General features: G+C 41.5%; 1 protein-coding gene across 3 annotated transcripts in view; it reads left to right on the top strand.

Annotated features, from left to right (window-relative positions):
- The window catches only part of MYO5C (myosin VC), a 111,759-nt gene that overhangs the window by 76,626 nt on the left and 15,889 nt on the right, over positions 1 to 19,244 (top strand). For all 3 annotated transcript variants that reach the window (XM_082444819.1, XM_082444818.1, XM_082444820.1), the window contains 7 exons: positions 537 to 705; positions 2,464 to 2,551; positions 11,753 to 11,851; positions 13,127 to 13,281; positions 15,181 to 15,270; positions 17,681 to 17,831; positions 18,478 to 18,760. In XM_082444819.1, coding sequence (XP_082300945.1) covers positions 537 to 705; positions 2,464 to 2,551; positions 11,753 to 11,851; positions 13,127 to 13,281; positions 15,181 to 15,270; positions 17,681 to 17,831; positions 18,478 to 18,760 — 1,035 coding nt within the window. The remainder of the gene's footprint in view (positions 1 to 536; positions 706 to 2,463; positions 2,552 to 11,752; positions 11,852 to 13,126; positions 13,282 to 15,180; positions 15,271 to 17,680; positions 17,832 to 18,477; positions 18,761 to 19,244) is intronic.

Here is a 19,244-nt window from a genome sequence, read left to right as displayed (position 1 = left end):
TTGAGATAACTTGATTTTAAGAACAGTAAATGGACACTCTATGTCCCAGAGAGCATTTTTCACCATGTGACTTCTTTGGTAGGACTGGGGCCAAATGAGGGCCCAAAACAGTAGGAAAGTGGTGAGCACCGTTTTGGAACTCTTTGGATGGTTTCCCTTTTCTTCTCTCTCTGATCGCTGGGTTTTGGAGTACCTGTTCCCGGTCTTTTCACAAAGGAGATAATTATCGAGCTTTTGGCCGTAAGGGTGTAAGTGGGTATGGATGTCCTGTGGGAGCAGTCAAAGGGTGTAGGCAGGTGGGGACAAGAACTTCTTATCAGGTTAAGGAGACTGGAGCAGACGTGGACTTTTCTACCCCACGAACCCTGATCTCTTCGTCCCACTCTGAGCACTCCCCTATTCAGGTACCACTTGCTTTACACATAAAGTGGCCAAAGTATTTTTCCATCTTTGGAAATATCACTGCTTGCTATGACAATGAGAGACATTTCTATGACCGTCAAACTGATACGAACATTTCCTAATCCTTTTCTCAGAACCGTAGAAGCCCCAAATGAAATGCATACCAAAGAGAAAGAGAAGCTGATGGATAACATTCAAGAAACGCAGGAGGCCAGCGAGCACTTGAGGAGACGATTTGAAACTGAAAGTGAAGTCAAGAGTAGTTTCCGGCAGGAAGCATCTCGCCTCACCGTGGAACACAGGGTGAGGAGTTTTGTCACTTGTTGCTGAGTGATGCCTGCACATGCAGGCAACACTGAAGGGGGTCAGGCCACCTAAAGCATCCAATGAGCAGCATCTGCCTCCCACCAGAGCAGTCTGTTTCCTTATCTCAAGACAGGTGGTCTCTGAGGTTACAGCTGCCTCAGGGGAGCCTGGGGATTGACGAGGGCTGAGAGAGGACGGGTGGTGAGGACCTGAGCACTGTCCCATGGACAGCACCCATCTGAGATGACGACGCCCTGGCCCAGAGCACCTTGAGGGTGACAGGCTGATGTGTGACCTTCTCTGAGCAGAGCTTACCCCAACAAAGGCCTATGCTTGCTTCTGGGGGGGTGTGCCCTTCCTGCGGTTTTTCAGAGTCAAAATGTTCTTCTCTGCAATGATCATGATAGCAGATGACTAACTTTTTAACTTGTGTAAATCTTCATCAGATTGTCAATGCCCTTGTCAACATGATATTTGGCAACTCTGTCAGCTTCCAGCAGTTCTTTTGAAATTTTATTGGTGTGTGAAACCCACAAGAATGAGAAGCACCAAAGTAGCAGATTGGGTGCTTTCCTGGGAGCTGGATGCTCACAGGCCCCTTCCTGGCCTGGCAACCTCCAAGACCATGACCAGGGGAGGGCTCACCCAGGCCTTGGTCAGCCTGCACGTGTCCACGGGCCCCGCTCCCTGTCCTCAGGGTCCCCCATTTCCTATCTCACAAGAAAAACATGCTAGGGTAAAATCACATTTTGCCATGTCAGGGTTTAACTTTGAAGAGGACTCCAGAGGGTTTAACATTTAATAGGAAGTAACACATTCCAGTCAGGGCACCTGGATGATGACCATCTTTTTTGAGGTGGGGGTACCCCTTTCTCAGAGAATAAGTTTCTCAAGTCACACTGGATAAGCAACTGCCTGCTAAACGTGAGAGGCTGTCCCACCTTCTGCCGCTGTGTCTGCGTGTGTGTCCCTGGGGTCTGAGCAGGAGCCAGTGGTGAGGGAGAGGGTAGGTGGGTGATCATGTGTGTTGCACATCTTGTCCTGTGTGAGCCTTCACTCAGCTGTGAGCATGTGGCTCTGGGTGTTGTCCGTCCCTGAGTTGTGTGGGATTTGTGTGAGTTTGTTTCTGATGTTCCGGGAGGAGTGACGTCCCACTCAGTGCCCCTCCTCAGGAGCCAAATCTCTGAAGTTTCTCTGCCTGCAGCTTCTGACATCCAGAGAGCCCATTTGCACACCTGCATATTTTAAAATTCTCTACAATGGGCATTACTTTATTAAGGGAAAATTAGATCAAGTTAACTGTGGTCTATCCGTACAATAGGGTATTATTCAGCCACGAAAAGGAGTGAAGTACTGATACCTGCTAGAGCATGGATGAACCTTGAAAACGTTACACCAAGTGAAAGAAACCAAACATGAAAGGCCACATATTGTATGATTCCATGTATATTAAATGTCCAGAGCAGGCAAATATGTAGACACAGAAGGTAGATTAGTGGTTGCCAAGGGCTGGAAAGGAATAGGAGGACAAAGGGATGCCAGCTAAAAGTTACATGTTTCTTTCTGATGTGATGAAAATATTCTGGAATTAGATGATAGTGATGGTTGCACAACTGAGTATTCTAAAAACCATTGAGTGTACACTTCAAATGGGTGAACTGTTTGGTGTGTGAATTATGGCTCAGTAAAGCTATTACCAAAAAATAGGTTAAGATGCTTCTGAGCTAATGTCCTTGTTTCTTTTGATTTCTGTAGGATCTTGAAGAAGCGTTAGACATGAAGGACAGAGTGATTAAAAAGTTACAAGATCAAGTGAAGACTCTAACCAAGACAATTGAAAAAGGTAGGAAAAATAACATTCACTTTCCTATTTTTTGAACTTTCAGCTAAGGTCCACATGTGTTGACATGTTATTTCTTGATGTGGTCAAAAGAATTTGAAAACCAAAGGAATGGGTCTCAACTGGTGGGTTTGGGGTTCAGTGATGGGCTAATGGAAGGATCCTTCAAGGCAGGAAGATAACCGCCTCTCAGATGACACCAGATATGCTCATGCAATTGTAAGGGGCACCCTGGAATGACTACTTTTAACCTCTTTCTCGGTTAGCTCTCTCCTTGTAAAAATGAAACTGGGAAAAAGTTTCAAATTTAATGGCTTTAAAATTTATTTCCTCTCTCAGTGACATGGAATCAATATCCCAGTTTCTATTAGAAAAAAGAAGTAGACAACTAAGAAGCTGGACAGCAGTCCTAAACATGGACTGAACTGCACACTGAGTGTCCTCATGAGCTCCTGGGAAAAGGACCCTCTGCCTTTCTTTCCTTCGCCTGCTTCTTTTTTTTTTTTTACATCTTTATTGGAGTACAATTGCTTTACAATGGTGTGTTAGTTTCTGCTGTATAACAAAGTGAATCAGCTATACATATACATATATCCCCATATCCCCTCCCTCTTGCGTCTCCCTCCCACCCTCCCTATCCCAACCCTCTAAGTGGTCACAAAGCACCGAGCTGATCTCCCTGTGCTATTTGGCTGCTTTCTACTAGCTATCTATTTTACATTTGGTAGTGTAATATATGTCCACGCCACTCTCTCACTTTGTCCCAGCTTACCCTTCCCCCTCCCCATGTCCTCAGGTCCATTCTCTCCATCTGCATCTTTATTCTTGTCTTGCCACTAGGTTCTTCAGAACCATTTTTTTTTTTAGATTCCATATATATGTGTTAGCATACGGTATTTGTTTTTCTCTCTCTGACTTACTTCACTCTGTATGACAGACTCCAGGTTCATCCACATCACTACAAATAACTCAATTTCGTTTCTTTTTATGGCTGAGTAATATTCCATTGTATATATGTGCCACATCTTCTTTGTCCATTCATCTGTTGATGGACACTTAAGTTGCTTCCATGTCCTGGCTATTGTAAATAGAGCTGCAATGAACATTTTGGTACATGACTCTTTTTGAATTATTGTTTTCTCAGGGTATATGCCCAGTAGTAGGATTGCAGGGTTATAGGGTAGTTCTATTTTTAGTTTTTTAAGGAACCTCCATACTGTTCTCCATAGTGGCTGTATCAATTTACATTCCCACCAACAGGGCAAGAGGGTTCCCTTTTTTCCACATTATTGTTTGTGGATTTTTTGAGGATGGCCATTCTGACTGGTGTGAGGTGATACCTCATTGTAGTTTTAATTTGCATTTCTCTAATAATTAGTGATGTTGAGTATTCCTTCATGTGTTTGTTGGCAATCTATGTCTTCTTTGGAGAAATGTCTGTTTAGGTCTTCTGCCCATTTTTGGATTGGGTTGTTTGTTTTTCTGATATTGAGCTGCATGAGCTGCTTGTAAATTTTGGAGATTAATCCCTTGTCAGTGGCTTCATTTGCAAATATTTTCTCCCATTCTGAGAGTTTTCTTTTCGTCTTGTTTAAGTTTTCTTTTGCTGTGCAAAAGCTTTTAAGTTTCATTAGGTCCCATTTGTTTATTTTTGTTTTTATTTCCATTTCTCTAGGAGGTGGGTCAAAAAGGATCTTTCTGTGATTTATGTCATAGAGTGTTCTGCCTATGTGTTCCTCTAAGAGTTTTATAGTGTCTGCCCTTACATTTAGGTCTTTAATCCATTTTGAGTTTATTTTTGTGTATGGTGTTAGGGAGTGTTCTAAATTCATTCTTTTACGTGTAGCTGTCCAATTTTCCCAGCACCGCTTATTAAAGAGGCTGTCTTTTCTCCATCGTATATTCTTGCCTCCTTTTTCAAAAATAAGGTGACAGTATGTGCGTGGGCTTATCTCTGGGCTTTCTATCCTGTTCCATTGATCTATATTCCTGTTTTTGTGCCAGTACCATACTGTCTTGATTACTGTAGCTTTAAGTAGTATAGTCTGAAGTCTGGAAGCCTGATTCCTCCAGCTCTGTTTTTCTTTCTCAAGATTGCTTTGGCTATTCAGGGTCTTTTGTGTCTCCATACAAATTGTGAAATTTTTTGTTCTAGTTCTGTGAAAAATGCCATTGGTAGTTTGATAGGGATTGCATTGAACCTGTATATTGCTTTGGGTAGTAGAGTCATTTTCACAGTGTTGATTCTTCCAATCCAAGGACATGGTATATCTCTCCATCTGTTTGTATCACCTTTAATTTCTTTCATCAGTGTCTTATAGTTTCTGCATACAGGTATTTTGTCTCCTTAGGTAGGTTTATTCCTAGGTATTTTATTCTTTTTGTTGCAATGGTAAATTGGAGTGTTTCCTTAATTTCTTCAGATTTTTCATCGTTAGTGTATAGGAATGCAAGAGATTTCTGTGCATTAATTTTGTATCCTCCTACTTTACCAAATTCATTGATTAGCTCTAGTAGTTTTCTGGTAGCATCTTCAGGATTCTCTGTGTGGAGTATCATGTCATCTGCAAACAGTGACAGTTTTACTTCTTCTTTTCCTATTTGTATTCCTTTTATTTCTTTTTCTTCTCTGACTGCTGTGGCTAAAACTTCCAAAACTATGTTGAATAATAGTGGGGAGAGTGGACAACCTTGTCTTGTTCCTGATCTTAGTGGCAATAGTTTCAGTTTTTCACCATTGAGGATGATGTTGGCTGTGGGTTGTCATATATGGCATTTATTATGTTGAGGTAAGTTCCCTCTATGCCTACTTTCTGGAGGGTTTTTATCATAAATGACTGTTGAATTTTGTGAAAAGTTTTTTCTGCATCTATTGAGGTGATCATATGGTTTTTCTCCTTCAATTTGTTAATATGGTGTATCACATTGATTGATTTGCATATTTTGAAGAATCCTTGCATTCCTGGGATAAACCCCACTTGATCATGGTATATGATCCTTTTAATGTGCTGTTGAATTCTGTTTGCTAGTGTTTTGTTGAGAATTTTTGCATCTATGTTCATCAGTGATATTGGCCTGTAGTTTTCTTTCTTTGTGACATCTTTGTCTGGTTTTGGTATCAGGGTGATGGTGGCCTTGTAGAATGAGTTTGGGAGTGTTCCTCCCTCTGCTATATTTTGGAAGAGTTTGAGAAGAACAGGTGTTAGCTGTTCTCTAAATGTTTGATAAAATTCACCTGTGAAGCCATCTGGTCCTGGGTGTGTGTTTGTTGGAAGATTTTTAATCACAGTCTCAATATCAGTGCTTGTGACTGGTCTGTTTATATTTTCTGTTTCTTCCTGGCTCAGTCTCGGAAGGTTGTGCTTTTGTAAGAATTTGTCCATTTCTTCCAGGTTGTCCATTTTATTGGCATACAGTTGCTTGTAGTAATCTCTCATGATCCTTTGTATTTTTGCAGTGTCAGTTGTTACTTCTGCTTTTTCATTTCTAATTCTATTGATTTGAGTCTTCTCCCTTTTTTTCTTGATGAGTCTGGCTAATGGTTTATCGATTTTGTTTATCTTCTCAAAGAACCAGCTTTTAGTTTATTGATTTTTGCCATTGTTTCCTTCATTTCTTTTTCATTTATTTCTGATCTGATCTTTATGATTTCTTTCCTTCTGCTAGCTTTGGGGTTTTTTTGTTCTTCTTTCTCTAATTGCTTTAGATGTAAGGTTAGGTTGTTTATTTGAGATGTTTCTTGTTTCTTAAGGTAGGATTGTATTGCTATAAACTTCCCTCTTAGAACTGCTTTTGCTGCATCCCGTAGGTTTTGGGTTGTCGTGTTTTCATTGTCATTTGTTTCTAGGTATTTTTTTATTTCCTCTTTTATTTCTTCAGTGATCTCTTGGTTATTTAGTAGTGTATTGTTTAGCCTCCATGTGTTTTTATTTTTTACAGATTTTTTTTCTGTAATTGATAGTTGTGGTTGGAAAAGATATTTGATACGATTTCAATTTTCTTAATTTACCAAGGCTTGATTTGTGACCCAAGATATGATGTATCCTGGAGAATGTTCCATGGGCCCTTGAGAAGAAAGTGTATTCTGTTGTTTTTGGATGGAATGTCCTATAAATATCAATTAAGTCCATCTTGTTTAATGTATCATTTAAAGCTTGTGTTTCCTTATTTATTTTCATTTTGGATGATCTCTCCATTGGTGAAAGTGGGGTGTTAAAGTCCCCTACTATGATCATGTTACTGTCGATTTCCCCTTTTATGGCTGTTAGCATTTGCCTTATGGAGTGAGGTGCACCTACGTTGAATGCAGAAATATTTACAATTGTTATATCTTCTTTTTGGATTGATTTCTTCATCATTATGTAGTGTCCTTCTTTGTCTCTTGTAATAGTCTTTGTTTTAAAGTCTATTTTGTCTGATATGAGAATTGCTACTCCAGCTTTCTTTTGATTTCCATTTGCATGGAATATCTTTTTCCATCCCCTCACGTTCAGTCTGTATGTGTCCCTAGGTCTGAAGTGGGTCTCTTGTAGACAGCATATATACAGGTCTTGTTTTTGTATCCATTCAGCCAGTCTATGTCTTTTGGTTGGAGCATTTAATCCATTTACATTTAAAGTAGTTATTGATATGTATGTTCATATTACCATTTTCTTAATTGTTTTGGGTTTGTTATTGTAGGTCTTTTCCTTCTCTTGTGTTTCCTGCCTAGGGAAGTTCCTTTAGCATTTGTTGTAAAGCTGGTTTGGTGGTGCTGAATTCTCTTAGCTTTTGCTTGTCTGTAAAGGTTTTAATTTCTCTGTCGAATCTGAATGAGATCTTTGCTGGGTAGAGTAATCTTGGTTGTAGGTTTTTCCCTTTCATCACTTTAAATATGTCCTGCCACTCCCTTCTGGCTTGCAGAGTTTCTGCTGAAAGATCAGCTGTTAACATTATGGGGATTCCCTTGTATGTTTTTTGTTGTGTTTCCCTTGCTGCTTTTAATATTTTTCCTTTGAATTTAATTTTTGATAGTTTGATTAATATGTGTCTTCGCATGTTTCTCCTTGGATATGTCCTGCATGGGACTCTCTGTGCTTCCTGGACTTGATTGACTGTTTCCTTTCCCATATTAGGGAAGTTTTCAACCATAATCTCTTCAAATATTTTCTCAATCCCTTTCTTTTTCTCTTCTTCTTCTGGGACCCCTATAATTCAAATGTTGGTGTGTTTGATGTTGTCCCAGAGGTCTCTGAGACTGTCCTTAATTCTTTTCATTCTTTTTTCTTTATTCTGCTCTGCAGTAGTTATTTCCACTATTTCATCTTCCAGGTCACTTATCCATTCTTCTGCCTCAGTTATTCTGTATTGATTCCTTCTAGAGAATTTTTAATTTCATTTATTGTGTTGTTCATCATTGTTTGTTTGCTTTAGTTCTTCTAGGTCCTTGTTAAACGTTTCTTGTATTTTCTCCATTCTATTTCCAAGATTTTGGATCATCTTTACTATCATTACTCTGAATTCTTTTTCAGGTAGACTGCCTATTTCCTCTTCATTTGTTTGGTCTGGTGGGTTTTTACCTTACTCCTTCATCTGCTGTGTGTTTCTCTGTCTTCTCATTTTGCTTAACTTACTTACTGTGTTTGGGGTCTCCTTTTTGCAGGCTGCAGGTTCATAGTTCCCGTTGTTTTTGGTATCTGTCCCCAGTGGCTAAGGTTGGTTCAGTGGGTTGTGTAGGCTTCCTGGTGGAGGGGACTGGTGCCTGTGTTCTGGTGGATGAGGCTGGATCTTGTCTTTCTGGTGGGCAGGACTGCGTCCAGTGATGTGTTTTAGGGTACCTGTGACCTTATTATGATTTTAGGCAGCCTCTCTGCTAATGGGTGGGGTTGTGTTCCTGTCTTGCTAGTTGTTTGGCATAGGGTGTTCAGCACTGTAGCTTGCTGGTCGTTGAGTGGAGCTGGGTCTTAGCGTTGAGATGGAGATCTCTGGGAGAGCTTTCGCCGTTTGATATTACATGGAGACGGAAGTCTCTGGTGGACCAATGTCCTGAACTCGGCTCTCCCACCTCAGAGGCACAGGCCTTACACCCGGCCGGAGCACCAAGATGCTGTCAGCCACATGGCTCAGAAGAAAAGGGAGAAAAAAAGAAAGAAAGAAAAAAATAAAATAAAGTTATTAAAATAAAAATAAATTATTAAAAATTTTTAAAATTAAAAAGTAATTAAAAAAAAGAAAGAAGGAGCAACCAAACCAAGAAACAAATCCACCAATGGATACAAAACAAAACAAAAAAATGGGACAGGCAGAACCCTAGGACAAATGGTAAAAGCTAAGCTATACAGACAAAATCACACAAAGAAGCATATACATACACACTCACAAAAAGAGAAAAAGGAAAAAATTTATATATATATATATCTTTTGTGAAGTCTGAGGTCTTCTGCCAGCGTTCAGTAGGTGTTCTGTAGGAGTTGTTCCACATGTAGATGTATTTCTGGTGTATTTGTGGGGAGGCAGGTGATCTCCATGTCTTACTTCTCTGCCATCTTGAAGGTCTCTCTCCCTTCACCCGCTTCTGTGTCACTGAACTTTTCTGACTTCTCTCTTCTAACTCGCTTTACTCTTTGTTCAGTATTGCTTCTTCCTCCCAACCTTTATCACTAAGGCTGTATCTTCAATTCTCTGTTCTTTTTACTATATTCATTTCTTTGAAGAGCTCTTTTACTATTATTTATTCAGCTCTCACCTCACATTTAATATGTCCAAAACCAAAATGAGGATCTTTCCCCTTCAATAATTAATGATAAAGGTCAGTCTGCCCTCATGAGGGCAGAGACCGTGTCTGTCCTTCCCATTTCCCAGTGGTGTCCCCGTTGTTGGAATGAATGAAGGAACTGCCATCGCTACATAAGGACTTCCAAAATCCACCTGCCATTCCTCACTTTTCCTGAGTCCCAGTCCCTTTTTGCCTCTAAGAGTACTCCTTCACCTTTCTATTATCACCTCCAACCCAGTGTGTCTAAAGTGGAATACATCAGCTTTCCTTCCTGTATCATGTATCTATTGTCAAATAACAAACTACCCCAAAATTTAGCAGGAATAAAGATGCAGATGTAGAGAATGGACTTCAGGACGTGGGGAAAGGGAAGGGTAAGCTGGGACGAAGTGAGAGAGTGGCATGGACTTATATATACACTACCAAATGTAAAATAGATAGCTAGTGGGGAGCAGCTGCATAGTACAGGGAGATCAGCTCTGGCTTTGTGACCACCTAGAGGAGTGGGATGGGTGAGTGTGGAAGGGAGATGCAAGAGGTAGGATATATGGGGATATATGTGTATGTATAGCTGATTCGCTTTGTTATACAGCAGAAACTAACACACCATTGTAAAGCAATTATACTCCAATAAAGATGTTAAAAAAAAAAACAAAACAGTTTCTGAAGGTCAAGAATCCATAAGCGGCTTAGCTGGGTGGTCCTGGCTCTGAGTTGCAGTCAAGTCATCAGCAGGGATGCAGTCATCTGAAGCCTTAGCTGGGGCTGGAGTGCCTTTCTCCAAGCTCATTCACATGACTGTGGTCAGGAAGCCAGTACCTTTTGGACACTCCATAGGTGGCACTAGCTCCCAAGGAATATGGTCAGATACAAGTGACCACACTTAAGAATACCCAAAGTATGATGTTCTTATCGTGTATTTCTGCTTCGTTTATTGTTCTTCCCAGTCCAGATGCAGTTCAGCAGAGGTTATTCTTAGCATAAGCAGGTTGCTTAGTAAAACAGTTAATATTCTACCTTTATCAGTCTCCAAGGGAACAGAGCTAGTAAATCAACAGGACAAACTCTAATGCAGTAGAAGAGAGTTCTGTTAACTCTTTACCTGGCTTATCTTCTTTTTCCTCCATCAGAGCCTACTCACTTTTCTTGGCCCAACTGGAGTGCTGCCTCCTTCAAGAAGAATTTTTCAACAGTTCCAACCTACCTATGCGTAAAGTCTTATGTCCCCTGTATTTATTTCCTATGGCTGCCTAACAAATCACCATAAAATTAGTGGCTTAATAAAACACAAATCTTACAGTTCTAGAGGTCAGAAGTTCAAAATGGTCTTCACTGAGTTAAAGTCAACATGTCAGCAGGCCTTCTGTAGGCTTTAGGGGGAGATTCTATTCTCTTGCCTTTTCCTGCTTCTAGAGACCACCCACTTTTCCTGACTTATGGGCTTCTTCCACCATCTTCGAATTCATCAGCATGGCATCTTTAAAATCTTTCTGACTCTCTAACCTGTGCTTCTGTGTACATCTCCTCCTCTCAGAATGGACATGAATCTTTGGGGACCAGAGGGCAGACTGTGGCCCACCCAAAGATGTCCATGTCCCAATCCCCAGAACCTGTGAATATGTTACCTTACATGGCAGAAGGGATTTTGCAGATGTGATTAAGTGAAGGATCTTGAGATGGGGAGAGTCTCCTGGATTATCCAGGTGGGTTCAATGTACAATAATCACAAAAGACGTTATAATAGAGGCAGGAATGACAGGGTGAGAGAAGGTGATATGACAATGGAAGCAGAGAGAGAAAGATGTGATGATAGAAGCAGAGGTCAGAGTGATGTGGCCACAAGCCAAATCATGTGGGCAGCCTCTAGATGCTGGAAAAGGCAAGGAATGAGTTCTCCCCTAGAGCCTCCAGAAGAAACACAGCTCTGCTGACACTTTGATTTTAGCAGTGTAAGATCTATTTCAGTCTTATGACCTCTGGAAATGTAAAATTTTTTTAAATTGTATTTTTTTAAAAATTGTGCTTTGTGCCACTGAGTTTGTGGCACCTTGTGATGGCACATAGGAAGCTAGCCCAGCCACCTTGGGGTCATGCAGTTTGGTGTTTTGCACACCACATGTTTTGTGACTCTCGTTTCTTTAACTGTAACATCAGTGTCCTGAAGGCCAGAGCATCATCTTGGATTGTTTTCATATCCCCACTGTGCTCGATATACACCAGGTGCTCATGAGGATATATACCAGCAGCTATACTCATTGATATACTCACAGACAAGAATCACTACCCGAAGAAATTCTTCAGGGTTTAATAAAGTTTGCATTTATCAGAAAGCCACAGGAATTCATGGGCAAGCCAGCCAGTATGGGATGGAAAGAGACAGAGTAGTCTCATTATAATGCTGGTGAAAGTTGTTTTTGTGTATTTAGTTGATTGTTTGCCTCTGCCTACAGCCAATGATGTGCACCTGTCCTCAGGACCCAAGGAGTACCTTGGAATGCTGGAATACAAGAGAGAAGATGAGGCCAAGCTCATCCAAAACCTCATTCTTGGTAGTGAAACCTGGAACTCTGAATTTTTGGTTTATCTTTGAGGACTTGAGCATCAGCCATTGCTACAGTCTTGGGCAGGGGTATTTCCTCTTCTTCCTCCACTGCTTCTTCTCAGCCTCACCACTGTTGACCACATAATTCTTTGTTTGGGGTGGGGAGGGGCTTTGCACTGTAGAATATTGAGCAGTGTCATTGGCTTCTATTCTGTAGAAGCCAGTAGCAACCCCTAGCCATGACAATAAGAAATGCCTCCAGACATTGCCAGATGCCCTCTGGGTGTACGTTGCCTTCAGTTGAGAAGCACTGCCCTAACCTCTTCCCAAGTCTCATCACATGGTCAGGGTAGAAGACACATCTCCTCATCTTTGTGTCTCAGCACGGGAGCCATGGGAAAAGTAATTGTGGCTCCTTTGTTCCGTCTGACTTCTGCTGAGAAATTTATTTGCAGGCAGTACGGTGGAGGCTTTCTAGCCACACCTCAGTTACAGGAATCTCCCAGTGGGCATACTCTAGGGTTGGTGGTCTTAGAAACAATCTTACGAGACTGTCTTCACCATGAAAACCACATGGTTTTCCAGGGAAAAGGAGAAAAGCTGCCTCCCCATCAGCGGGTTGTAACATCTCAAAGCAGAGAGCCCATATGTAGCCTTACTCCTCTTGTCCTGACTGACTCCCCTCAGAGGACATGAGCCCCCCTACCCTTTCCTCTCCACCCTCACTGGTGCACAGCTGTGGGGCCTCTCTGTTCCCCTGTCTTAATGCAGACATGGGGAGGTCTGTGTTTGCTTATCTTAACTTGTTCTATAAAGTTTCTATCTTCCCTTCACTCCCGCTCTGACTTCCAGCCATTCTCTTCTCCTCAAGACCAGCTGCTCCTCCTCTGCAGGACTGCTGTGTACCTGTTTTCTCTATTCAAGGCAGATGCATGTGATTGCTGACATCATATTCCATCCTCATCATAGAGGCTGAAGTGAGGGTGCATGGGACTGGGGTTCCTCTGTTACCTTGGAGATATGAAATTCTGTCCTTTATTCAACCTTAGAAAAGAGAAGGTACTTTGCAAATGAGAAGTAAGAGGAGCAGGTGGCACCTGCATGTATTCTTTTGCCAAGAAAACCGCCAGCCTGAACTCCTCAAAGGGGAAAAGACATCCCTGTGCATTTCAGGCACTGCATCAAGTACAGAAAAGCAGACAACCCCTGCCCCATCATTATAGGTTCCTTATCGGGAGAGCTGATCATCAGCTGTAATCCTCACTGACTCTCTCTGCTCCAGACCTGAAGCCCCGCGGTGTGGTGGTGAACATGATCCCCGGGCTGCCAGCTCACATCCTGTTCATGTGTGTACGCTACGCAGACTCTCTAAATGACGCCAACATGCTCAAGTCCCTCATGAACAGCACCATTAATGGTATCAAGCAGGTGGTTAAGGTAGGAACTACCTTTGACATTGGCCCTTGGTATTATGGCTACTTTAGGAACACCTGTGGGAATGACCAGATGCCCGTACTTTTTCCATCCTTCACCTCCAGTCTTTGGTCAACCCCATGATTCCTCAAACCAGTCAGAGGCCCAATCAGCAAAAGAATCCAAGCTGTTAGGAAAAGACAGTTTAGGTCAGAGAGCCCTAAGGGTGGGGATCTGCCAATGGACCCCAAATCCTTACCTGCAAGACTACAGCCTGGTAGCCAACACGCCACCACTTCTGTCCCCCGGGGCTGCAAAGAGGGGCTGGCTGCAAGGAGTATGTGTCTATCCAGATAACAAGTGTGAATGCCAAGGAATGGGAAGAACTGAAAAATTACTCCTCTCTTCCCTTGGCATTTATGTGATTCTCCCTCATAAAACCACAGTATGTACTTTTATTCTCAGCCCAGAAACGAAGGTAAGCTATATGTAAGGGACCAGTAAAATATAGATCCATTATTCTTCATTCCCCTTCCAGATGGAAAGTAATGTTTGATTTTGAGATATATTTAATTTTTTTAGTTGGGGAAGTCCTATCTCACTTTTAGTAAAATATGTGTTCTAGAAAAGTCATGAGCAATTAAATCCTATTTTAAATACTCTAGGAAAAGAGAAGAATAAAAACAGTGAATGCATCAGGGCATGGATAATTCTTCCCCCTATCCCCCCCCCACCAAATTTTATACTAAGAATTCCTTATTCATCAGGAGTTAGGAGTAGAAAACTAACATTGATTTGGCGCTGGGTGCTTTATGGTCACTGTCTTCACAGGAGCTACCATTGTGTTCTTAGAAGAGACTTCCATAAATTCATGTTTTCCCTGTCCGTGTTTTCATAAATTGGGTTTTCTCAGGGTACACTTGCATTGCGTTCCAGGTCATGGGCACACAGTGTTTGCCCCATCGTGCTGCTCTGGAATGCTTAAATACGTAGAAACTGGAAGACACATGGCATGAGGAGTGTAAATCCTTCCTTGCCGGCATCTTCCGTCTCAGCTTCTTCAGTGGCTCCCCACCCCTCCCCCTCCAGTGCACAGCACATTAAAGCAACCCTCACTTGGTCCACATACCCCCTTGGCCACCGTGCCTTTTTTTTTCACCCCTTGCAATCTGGCTTCTACCCCCATTACTCCACAGAAAGATCACAGGTAATTCCTCTTGCTAAATCCAATGGTATTTTCTTAATTTTTATTCTCTTGAAATGGACTGAACAGTAGCACCATCTCCCTGAAACGCTCTGACATTGTCTTCCAAATCCCAGGACTTTCCCGGTTTTCCTTTTATCTCTCTGGTCTCTGCTTCCTTTGCTCGTTCCTCTCCTTCCTGCCCTGTAAGCGGGGGTGTTCTTGCCAACAGAGTCCTCGATCCTGAGCTCTTGTCTGCCCACCCCTTGCCTTCAAGGAGGACATCCTCCCACCTCTCTCCTGAGGTTTTCTCAGCTGTCCAGGTTCCACATCATCTCTGCATCCTCTGAGCTTTTGTAGCACAGTCTATGCCCATCCTGTAGGCTGTCGGCTGCCTATTTAACTGTGTCCTATATATGTCATGTCTGTCTTACCAGTCAGAATGTGAACTTTGGAGGGCAAGGACCGAGACATTTCTCAGGCATTCCTGCAGTGCCTGCTTCAAGCATCATAACAGGTGATATAACCTGTACAGAAATACTTTGCAAACCATAACGTGCTAAATAAATACAAGAGCTGATTTTTATAGTATAAATTTAATAAAGTCTTTAATGAATAAAAAAGGAATCCTTTTGGGTCAAAAGCCACCAGCTAACCAAACAGGTAAGATATGTCTGTTCTTGGCTCAGAGGTACCAAATCCAACTTTGTCTTTTCTTGTTTTTTTTTTTTTTTTTAAAGGAACATTTAGAAGACTTTGAGATGCTGTCCTTTTGGCTTTCCAATACGTGTCATTTCCTCAATTGCCTGAAGCAGTACAGTGGAGAAGAGGTAGGATTGCCTGCCCGCTCTGTGTTCTACACTGACTGCCAGTCTCCTACCTCCTCATGAGCCAGAACTCACCGTAGGAGTTAGGAATCGGGATGCCCAGCTCCAGGGGCAGCTGGCTTTCTCACTCCCCTCTTACCCAGGAGGCCAGCTTCACATCACCAACTGAATGGAAGTCACAGGCAAAAAGACTTCTAGAAAGAAGTATAGACCTCGGGCATGGTACTAAGTCTCAGTCTTCTTGACTTAAAATTCATGAGGTAGATTCTGTGACTTTTCATTTTCCTTCTGGTTGTAAAATTCTGAAGTTTTTAGTATTCTCACTCTAAAATACAGCTGTTAGTGCAACATGCCTATTTCTTCATAGCTGTTCTCACTATGAGATTCTGATTGTTCCTCCATAATCTGCAAATCCTTTGCCATTCTGACTCTGCTTTCAAGGGGCTGACATCATAAAGAAGCTCTTCGCCTCCAAGTACTCACAGAGCAATATTTCATTGACCTAAAATAGCAAAAATAGCTTTCAGGGTTTTTACTGCTCTGCAAAATGGTTATACCATTTTATAGTCCTACCAGTAGTATGTAAAGGTTCCAGTGTCTCATACCTTTACCAACACTAGGTATTGACAGACATTTTATTATTTATTAGTCTCATGGGTATAAGATGATACTTTGTTGACTTAAATTGTAATTACTTGATCACTAGTGAGGTCAAGCATCATTTCATATGCTTACTAGTTGGTTGGGTTGCCTTTTAAATTGCCTACTCACATCTGTTCTCCATTTTCCTTAAGGGTGATTATTTTTCTTATTGATTTGCAGGAGGTCTTTACATATTATGGGTAGATTGTGGCTTATCTTCTACTTTTCCTTATGGAGTCCTTTGTCAGACACAGTTTTTGAATTCTGATGTACTTAAACCTATCAATCCTGTTCTTTTATGATACCTTATTTAATGTCTTGTTCAAGAAATTCTTCCCTACCCTGAGATCATGAAGTTATTCTTTCTTCTAAACTGATAATTCAAATTTAGAGTTCATAATTACGCTTTTATCCAAAATTGGTATGATTATTTATCCCAAGTTGACATGTGAGGTGATGATCTCATATCTTCTTCCATGTGGATAGCCAGTTGTCCCAATGGAGAGAAAGTAAAATAAAATATAAAAATAATCCTACTGGTACTATTGAATAAAAGGAGAAATAAGTAAAGAAAATCCAACCTCTAACCAAAAGGAATATTGGGGGGAGGGGGGGAAGACCAGCCCATTTAAGACAAACTGGCATCTGTGAGGGCTTCATGGGAGGCATTATTCAACACCATTTTAAAAAATCCTTTCTTTACCCCCTTCTGCCATGTATACAATGTTCTTGTCCCTGTCTGAGTGGTTTTTAATTACTATATTTTTATTTCTAAAATCTCAATTCTTTTTCACCTCTGCCTTTTATAATGTCCTATTCTTAATGTTTTTTTTCTTTTATCTCTTTGAACATGGTAAACATATTGTTATTAGTCTGCTTGGTCTGCTAGCACAGACTAGGTGGCCTAAACAACAGAAATTTATTTTCTCACAGTTCTGGACGACAGAAGCCCAAGATCAGGGTGCAAGCATGGTTGGTTCACTGGTGAGAGCTCACTTCTGGGCTTGCAGACAGCTACCTTCTCACTATGTAGTCACATGGCCCTTCCTCAGTGCATGGGGTAGAAAGAGAGAGATTGAGCTCTCTGCTGTCTCCTTCTGTAAGAACACTAATCCTATCAGATCAGGACCCCACCCTTATGACTTCATTTAACCTTAGTAACTTCCTTAGAGGCCCCATCTTAAAATATAGCCACCCTGGAGGTTAGGGCTTCAATATATAAATTTGAGGGGGGGGGACACAAATATTCAGCCCAGAACCCACATTTTAAAACATTTCAGATTGGTCTATACTCTAATTATAAAGTTATGAATCTCATTTATTCACCTACCAACCTCTTACAGCAGTTTATTTCCTTGGGTGCTTTGCAGTTTTTTCTATGAGCTTCCATGGGAGTTGTTTTCCAATGTAGTCTAGCTCTGGAGGCACATATTTGTCAGGGAAATAAATAGGACAGTAATGTTTACAGTTGACCCATCCTCAGATTCAATCAACTGTGGATCATGTGGTACTATAGTACATATTTAGTGAAAAAATCCACATGTAAGTAGACCCATGTAGTTCAAACCCATGTCATTTAAGCGTCAAGTGTAGTTAGTTATAGAAAATAAATGCTACCACAAACATTGAGAACTCATTCGATATAAATCAGACATTAAGTTTTAAAGTATAAGAGTTATAGTGGAAGCTTATTATAATATCATTAGAGATAGTATTTTAATTTTCTACATGTCTACATTATTCTAATATTTATATTCAAAATTACTTCCAGGAATTCATGAAGAATAACAGTCTACGTCAGAATAAGAATTGCTTGAACAATTTTGACCTTTCAGAATACAGACAGATTCTTAGTGATGTGGCTATACGAATATATCATCAGTTCATTATTGTAATGGAAAATAACATTCAACCAATAATAGGTAAGAAAAGAATCGATGACCAAGAAATATTTATAATGAAATTGAGACCTTAAAAAAATAAATCTGGTGCACGGCATGTGTAATTGCAAAGAACATAATTTTAAAACAAGAAGATTTACTGATGTAAATGTCCACTTTTTAATTCTTTGATTGCCTAAAATGATTACATATATAAAAGTACACGGGTCATAGCTTTCTTTCTGTAAGGGGGATCCATCCTGAAGGGAAAGACTTGGGAGAACTGCTGCTACTTATGTGGCTAATCCTGGTTCTTAGCCAAGTATTTTTGAAATTCTAAAGCCTCACTCAAATTCTTGTACACTTTCTTCAATTTTCTGAAATTTAAATACTTTAGACTTTAAGTAGTTCCAGACCGTGGGTTGTCACGCTAACCAGCTCTCTCTCCTGTGAAGTTGAAAGAAAAGGAGCTATTGCCCTGCTGTAGATGACGGTCCATCCCCATCCGCCCCTTACTTCCTGGTGCTCCCCAACCCTCCATTCTTCTGCTTCCTCTGTCACAGCTGTATCCACACTAACTCATGTGGAAAATGTCCCACCTCCTGAAACAGACACATGAGAGCAGTGGAAATGTTCTCTGGGTGTCCCCACTGCGTGTGCAAGAAAATCTTCCCGTTTTTCTCCATAGTGCCAGGCATGCTGGAGTATGAGAGTCTGCAGGGCATTTCCGGCCTGAAGCCCACAGGCTTCCGGAAGCGGTCATCCAGCATAGATGACACGGATGCCTACACAATGACCTCCATCTTGCAGCAGCTGAGCTACTTTTACAGCACCATGTGCCAGAACGGCCTGGACCCTGAGATCGTGAGGCAGGCAGTGAAGCAGCTCTTCTTCCTGATTGGGGCCGTCACCCTGAACAGCCTCTTCCTGCGCAAGGACATGTGCTCCTGCAGAAAAGGGATGCAGATAAGGTAAGACCCATAAAGCACCACTCATCCTGGAGAGGCTGGCCAGAAAGGATGCTCTTAAAGTCCGAGGCCACACGCTCTGCCCTCCTTCCACAAGAGCTGCACTGCTGGAGGGTGTGCGAGATGACTCTTGGAACCTTGGAAATGTCAGCCATCTGATGCCAGGCCCTCCTCCCATCACTCTACCCCACGCTAACTTGACGGTCTGGCAGAATGTCTTCTACTAAGAACTAGTAATTGTGTATTTTAAATTCTGGCCCTCTGTGGTTATCGTATACTCAACCAGTATTTATTGACCACCACCTCTGTGACTAGTACTGCTGGTGGGGGACACAGGAAACAGAGGAAAGGGTGATTTGATCCCTGCCATTGAGAAGCTAAATGATGAGTCAAAACCACTATAAGTCACAAACAAGTGGCGAGGGAAGTGCTTCAGAGAGGAGAGATTATCGTGGACAGAAAAGTTAAAGAAGCCTGAAAACTGTGT

Source organism: Balaenoptera physalus, assembly GCF_965194825.1.
Source record: "Balaenoptera physalus genome assembly, chromosome: 2".
In the NCBI taxonomy this organism is placed as follows: Eukaryota; Metazoa; Chordata; class Mammalia; order Artiodactyla; family Balaenopteridae; genus Balaenoptera; species Balaenoptera physalus.
Note: the sequence above shows the minus strand (reverse complement) of the source record. Positions and strands in the feature narration are given on the sequence as shown.